The sequence below is a fragment of the Chiloscyllium plagiosum genome, chromosome 37, assembly GCF_004010195.1.
Source record: "Chiloscyllium plagiosum isolate BGI_BamShark_2017 chromosome 37, ASM401019v2, whole genome shotgun sequence".
In the NCBI taxonomy this organism is placed as follows: Eukaryota; Metazoa; Chordata; class Chondrichthyes; order Orectolobiformes; family Hemiscylliidae; genus Chiloscyllium; species Chiloscyllium plagiosum.
The window spans coordinates 18,725,284-18,732,527 of record NC_057746.1 but is presented as its reverse complement, the minus strand read 5'-3'; the positions used below and the strand labels follow the sequence as shown (position 1 = coordinate 18,732,527).

General features: G+C 44.6%; 1 protein-coding gene across 1 annotated transcript in view; it reads right to left on the bottom strand.

Moving 5' to 3' along the window:
* LOC122541251 (complement C4-B-like) overlaps positions 1–7,244 on the bottom strand; it is a 125,212-nt gene that overhangs the window by 29,583 nt on the left and 88,385 nt on the right. Inside the window, exons 29-30 of the mRNA XM_043677868.1 lie at positions 4,980–5,138; positions 3,759–3,822 (exon numbers count right to left, since the gene is read on the bottom strand). Of these exons, the coding sequence (XP_043533803.1) occupies positions 3,759–3,822; positions 4,980–5,138 (223 nt within the window). The remainder of the gene's footprint in view (positions 1–3,758; positions 3,823–4,979; positions 5,139–7,244) is intronic.

Below are 7,244 nucleotides of genomic sequence, written 5' to 3'. Positions count from 1 at the left end.
GTTAAAACAATGAATCAGACTTTCAGCAATTTGGCAAGGGATGTGGGTAATGATGATGTTTATAGTTCATTTCTTGAGAAACCAACAATAGGGTTAGGTGATAATTAGCATTAGGACTTCTAAGTAAACAGGAGACAATTATTTGGCCAGAATATTTTAGGGACACTGTGCAAAACTATAATAAGATGAGTACTGGCCAGATTGCTAGAACGTGCATAGAAGGGGTGGCACGGTGGCTCAGTGGTTAGCACTGCAGACTCACAGCGCCAGGGACCCGGGTTTGTTTCCACCTCAGGCGACTGACTGTGTGGAGGTTGCACATTCTCCCAGTGTCTGCGTGGGTTTCCTCCGGGTGTTCCGGTTTCCTCCCACAATCCAAAGATGTGCAGGCCAGGTGAATTGGCCATGATAAATTGCCCGTAGTGTGAGGTACGTTAGTCAGGGGTAAATGTGGGGCCATGGGTCTCAGTGTGTTACTCTTCGGAGGGTTGGTGTGGACTTGTTGGGCTGAAGGGCCTGTTTCCATACTGTAGGGAATCTAATCTAATTGTTGAGAATACTAATGAGGTGGGACAATTACAGCATTTAAAAGCCATCTGGATGAGTACATGAATAGGAAAGGTTCAGAGAGATATGGGCCAAATACTGGCAAATAGAGCTAGATTAATTTAGGGTATCTGGTCAGCAGGGACGAGTTGGACTGAAGGGTCTGTTTCTGTACTGTATGACTCTATGGTGGGAAGATCTGTCTGAAAGTTAGTCACCAAGCTAATATTGGAAGAACATGCAAATTAGGAAATCAGAGACCGTAAGGATTTGGAAGGAGCAAACTGATATATCATTGAATCCTGGTGCTATTGAACTGTGTTCCTCTCTTTAAGTTCATCACTCATAACAATTATATTTTCTGGTTTTTCAGTGTCTGTATGGAATTGTGTATCAGGGTTTAAGAAGGTGTTCAAGTTTAAGTTAGTAGAGATAAAAATTGATCATTCATGTTTTGTTTGTTTGTGGTTAGAACTGATGATAGAACCATAGAATCCTACAAGGTGGAAGAGGCCATTCAGCCTATACCAACCCTCTAAAGAGCATTCTACCCAGACCCATGCCATCCCTGCATTTTCCACAGCTAACCTACTTAAGCCTGCACTTGCCTGGACATTATGGGCAATTTAGCATAGCCAATCCACCCAGACTGCACATCTTTGGACAGTGGGAGGAAAATGGAGCACCTGGAGGAAACCCACGCAGACACGGGGAGAATGTGTAAACTCCACACGGACAGTCACCCCCGAGGGGTGGAATCAAACCTGGGTCCGGCAGTGTGAGGCAGCAGTGCAAACCACTGAGCCACCATGCCACCCCTTATATTTTCTTGTTTCTTGGTGTCTATATGAAATTGCGTTTATCGAGGTTTAAGAAGGGGTTCAAGTTTAGAGACATGAGTTGATCATTCATATTTTGTGGTGAGAACTGATAGTAGAATCCCTACAGTATGGAAGCAGGCCATTCAGCCTATCGAGCATAAGCTAATAGTACTTGTTAGGTACAGAAATCCAGTTAGTATTTTTTGCTAACCTGAACTGGCAGATAAGTTAGGCACTTTGAGTAACTTGGTTCAATCTTTAATTTCAGTGGCAATGCTTGTGGGGCTGGAGTATCAGTGTGTTTTTCCAAGTGGGTCATTACAGATATTTTCCCCTACCTTCTCTTCTGTGAAGAGAATACACCCAGACTGTTCAATCTTTCTTGATAGTTGTAATCCCTTTATTCTGGCTCACTTGTTGCAATGTTGTTTTCTGCAGTGACTCCAGTGCTTCAAGGACAGGACAATATGGATGAAGGATTGTATTCAGTGCATGTGTAGGGGCAGGAGTTGGGGGACTATGAGCCGTAATCATATGGAGTCAAGATTAGAGTGATGCTGGAAAAGCACAGCAGGTCAGGCAGCATCCGAGGAGCAGGAAAATCGACGTTTCGGGCAAAAGCCTTTCATTAGGACTGTGATCATATGGAGCGTTGCAGAATACAGTTTAAATTAAAGAGACATGTTACCACATCAAAGTCGGATAATAGACTTGTCTTTGATTAACAACGTACGTAGAACTGATAAAAACAGCAGATATCTGTTGAATATAACAGGGCCACAGCATAGGAATACAGGAGTATTGGAAACTATGAAATAGGAGCAGGAGTAGGCTAATTTGACCATCAAATCTGCCCCTCATTTAATTGGAAGGATTACTATCTTAATGCCATTTTCCCACAACGTCCTTGCACAGGTATCCCCCCGATTTACGCTACTTCGCTTTTCCGAAAGACCTACGTTAGTACCTGTTTTCGCTAACCAAAAGAAATCCAAAGCGGATTTTTGCTTTTACGAGAAAAGGTGATGTTTTTCTTATGTAAATTAATGCTTCGTTGCCATTTCGACTTAAAATGGTTTCATAGGAACACTCTACTTTCGGATAGCGGGGCATACCTGTATTCCTCAACATCCTTAAATTCTAAAAATCTCTTTATTTCTACCTTGAGTGATTCACGGTGGCACAGTGGTTAGCACAGAGACCCGGGTTCAATTCCCGCCTCAGGCGACTGTCTGTATGGAGTTTGCACATTCTCCCTGTGTCTGCATGGGTTTCCTCCGGGTGCTCCGGTTTCTTCCCACAATCCAAAGGTGTGCAGGTTAGGTGAATTGGCCATGCTAAATTGCCCGTAGTGTTAGATGAAGGGGTAAATATAGAGAAATGGGTCTGGGAGGGCGGGTCGGTGTGGACTTGTTGGGCCGAAGGGCCTGTTTCCACACTGTAAGTAATCTAATATAAAGGCTCACTCTCAGAATGAAGAAAGTCATCCTCAGCTCTGTCCAAGATTGTCTGTCCCTTAGACTGAGATTAGACTCTCTACAGTATAGAAACAGGCCATTTGGCCCAACTTTACAGGCGGCACGGTGGCACAGTGGTTAGCCCTGCTGCCTCACAGCGCCAGAGACCCGGGTTCAATTCCTGCCTCAAGCGACTCTCTGTGTGGAGTTTGCGCATTCTCCCCGTGTTCTCCCACAATCCAAAAACTGTGCAGGTTAGGTGAATTGGCCATGCTAAATTGCCCGTAGTGTCAGGTGAAGGGGTAAATGTAGGGGAATGGGTCTGGGTGGGTTGCGCTTCGGCGGGTCGGTGTGGACTTGTTGGGCCGAAGGGCCTGTTTCCACACTGTAAGTAATCTAATGTAAGTAAATGTAGTCCACACCGAGCCGCTGAAGAGTAACCCACCCAGGCCCATTGCCCTCTCACTAATGTACCTGACACTATGGGCAACTTAGCACGGCCAATCCACCTGACCTGCACATCTTTTGGACTGTGCGAGGAAACCGGAGCGCTCGGAGGAAACCCACGCAGACATGGTGGGAATGTGCAAACTCCACATAGACAGATGCCCAAGGGTGCAACCAAAACCAGGTCTCTGGTGCTGTGAGACTGAAGTGCTAATCACTGAGCCACCGTGCCCCCATGAAACTGAGACTGTGTCCCCAGTTTCTGCCCGCCCCCACTCCCCAACTTCACAAAACCCCCCGAGGCCAGGTGAAACATTCTTGTCTCATTGTATGTACCAAAGCTGATAGGTGTTTTGTGTAGGATAACCCATTCTTTCTGGATTGTCATTGGCAACACTCTTTCCATGCCACCCGGAGTGGCACAACTCTGGAAAGTACTATGCACTGTTTACATAGTTAGTCAAACAGTTAACAAAAAGAAATCTACTCACAGTGAGTGTTCCATTCCCTCTGCCCGACAGCTGCACGTTAATACATTCTCCCAGGGGGAACTATGACAAAACACAACAAATTGCATGTTATGGACTATGGTTCTGTTTGTAGTTCACACGCCAGGTCTTTGAATGTTATTCTCTGATCCAGCTCAAGGTTGTGTTCATGTCACTGTCTCACCAGTGTTCTGAGGGGTTCGATCCTCACCTAATGTTTACTCCTTAACCTCCTCTCTATCTTCTGGACAAAATCTACTTTTCCGAGCTACGATCAGTTCTGAGGAAGGATCACTCGACCTGAAACGTTAACTCTGATTTCTCTCCACGGGTGCTGCCAGACCTGCTGAGCTTTTCCAGCAATTTCTGTCTTTATTTCAGATTTCCAGCATGCACAATTCTTTTTGGGTTTTAACAATCCAACCTTTGTACAGTACTCACAAGAGAATCCCTACTTCAAACTGGGTTTAAGGTAATTGCGACTTCTAAGGAAGTGCAGTTTCAAATCCTCTTCAGTCGTTCATCTCAACATTTCTGGTCTAGGACTATTACTAATCCCGTGCTGTCAGTCAAAAATCACATCATACCAAGTTACAGTCCAACAGGTTTATTTGCAAATACAAGCTTTCGGAGTGCTGCTCCTTCATCTGTAGTGACGGAGAAGACACAGAATTTATAAGTAAAAGATCAAAAGGTGATCTACCACCTAAATCATCTGATGGCGAGATTTAAATCCGAGCTGAGCTGCTCTGGCATGCTGTGGATGTTAAAAATTGACCTGGACAAGGAGAGCAAAGCAAGTGACGTCGCGTCAGTCATTGGTTAAACACACTGGACCAAAACCCATCCTGAACACCTTCAGAAGCAATGCATGCCATGTGCTGTCATGACACTGGGATTCAGCCTATTCTGCTGGTCTTCCCATGTCCAATTTCACTTGCTCTATCCTTCCCGACTCCCCGCGTGATAGATACCAGCTTTCCTGTTAGTGAATTTCCAAGTGAGACATATCTCAGCCCCCTCCCCTCCCCCACCGTCCCTGCAAACCAAATACCCCCCAAAATCAGCTCTGAGGAAGATCAGGATGCTCTTGCGATTTCTAAACTCACTTTCGAATGCACATTTGGTGTTGATATATTCGCACAGATTTAACGTACCGTTCATTCGGAATGGTGTTGAAATCCTTTCAGCAAAGAGTTGCTTTGTGATTCGGTTCTTACCTTCAGTTGCTCCTGAACCAGAGCGTTTTTCCCCTTTACTGCAACTTTCTCTGAACCGCTTCTGCTAGGGCTGCTGAATGTGAATGTAATATCTACTTCGTCTTCTTGATAGCTCGCAATGCTGTACTCTGCCAGAGCTTCCAGGGCTAAAACTGTGTCCTTTTGGGAAAGAGATTAGATTAGATTAGATTACTTACAGTGTGGAAACAGGCCCTTCGGCCCAACAAGTCCACACCGACCCGCCGAAGCGCAACCCACCCATACCCCTACATTTACCCCTTTAACCTAACACTACGGGCAATTTAGCGTGGCCAATTCACCTGACCCGCACATCTTTGGACTGTGGGAGGAAACCAGAGCACCCGGAGGAAACCCACGCAGACACGGGGAGAATGTGCAAACTCCACACAGTCAGTCGCCTGAGTCGGGAATTGAACCCGGGTCTCTGGCGCTGTGAGGCAGCAGTGCTAACCACTGTGCCACCGTGCCGCCCACAAATGAGGGTTAACTTTGCTGCAATGTATTCATTAGCAATTGATGGGCATACACATGCTGATTGAATGATATGGCTGCACTGGTTTGTATCATGTGCAAAAAGTAAGTATATAATCATGTCTATGTGTGGCCAGCTCACTTGGTGTGCTATGGATAAAGAGGCTTCCTTTCAGACAAACCTGTGATAGGAACCTTCCTCATGTTCCATCCTTGAGATGGTAGCAATGTATTAATATCTCTAGAATTCTAACCCAGGAGTTGGTGGAATTTAAATTCAATTAATTAAATGTGCGCTTGATAAGTCATAGTGGTAGCTCTATAATTATTATTGGATGAGATGCTCTTACTGGACTTGTCAGATGCCTGACTGAAATCCAACTAAGGAGAAAGTGAGGACTGCAGATGCTGGAGATCAGGGCTGAAAATGTGTTGCTGAAAAAGCGCAGCAGGTCAGGCAGCATCCAAGGAGCAGGAGAATGGAGAAGGGCTCATGCCCGAAAGGTCGATCTCCTGCTCCTTGGATGCTGCCTGACCTGCTGTGCTTTTCCAGCGCTGAAATCCAACTAAACAGATCATATTTTGTTTTTAAAGAGTCAGTCCTTCACTCTGAGAGAAGCATGTAATGTTGCAGATTTTGATACCAAAATAAAAGGGGAATCTATTCAGCAAAACAGTAAAATAGAATCAGCCAATCCCCTTACTTTGAACACAGATCGAAAGAGTTTTAAACACAAGGTAAAAGTGTTATCACTTTGGTCAAAACCTTCCTTTACAAGTTCTAAAACAATCTAATTGTTTTTCTCTACTCACTGGGCTCGATCCTCACCTATTGTTTCCTCCTTAACACCCCCCCCCCCCTCCTTCTCTATCTCCTGCACAAAACCAACTTTTCTGCACTGCCATCAGTTCTGAGGAAGGGTCATCGAACTGAAGGATTAACTCTGCTTTCTCTCCACAGACGCTGCCAGGCCTGCTGAGCTTTTCCAGCAATTTCTGTTTTTGTTTCTGATTTCCACCATCCACAATTCTCTGCATTTTTTTACAATCCAACAGCAATCTTTGTACAGCACTCACACTAGAATCCCTTTCTCTGACACATTGACAGGTTTGAGGTAATTGTGACTTCTAGAAAAAAGCTCAGCTTCAAATCCTCTTCAGTAGTTCATCTCGAGATTTCTGGTCTAGGACTATCACTAACTCCTTAATGTAAGATTATAGTCCAACAGGCTTATGTGAAATAGAAGTTTTCAGCACACTGCTTCTTCATCAGGTGTAGTGAGAGAGGATGCCTCAGACACAGAATTTATAAGTGAAAGATCAAAGGGTCATGCAACTGATGTAAATGTACTGAACAGACCGAAAATGGCTGACTCCCTCCCATTAAATCGCTAACCAGTTAGAGAGGAGACGCAGGTTTCAATTGATTAAAATGCTACTCCCAGAATTTCTTCCAAGAGAAAACTAGAGGTTTTATCAGTACGTACAAGAGGTGACATCTCAGGTGCATTTTAGATGTGAGGCCTCGATTACAATCTATCGGTGTTTTAACCTGGAGTCAGACTGGTTTTATTTCCAAAGCACCAATTTATAAAATGCCACACTGACTGTGGCTACAAATTGTGTGTTTTTTGAACAAAATAGAATGTATCTGTAAATACAACTCTAAACATACAAATTCACCCCATAGACTTCTATGTGTGTGTGTGTGTGTGTGTGTGTGTGTGTGTGTGTGTGTGTGTGTGTGTGTGTGTGTGTGTGTGTGTGTGTGTG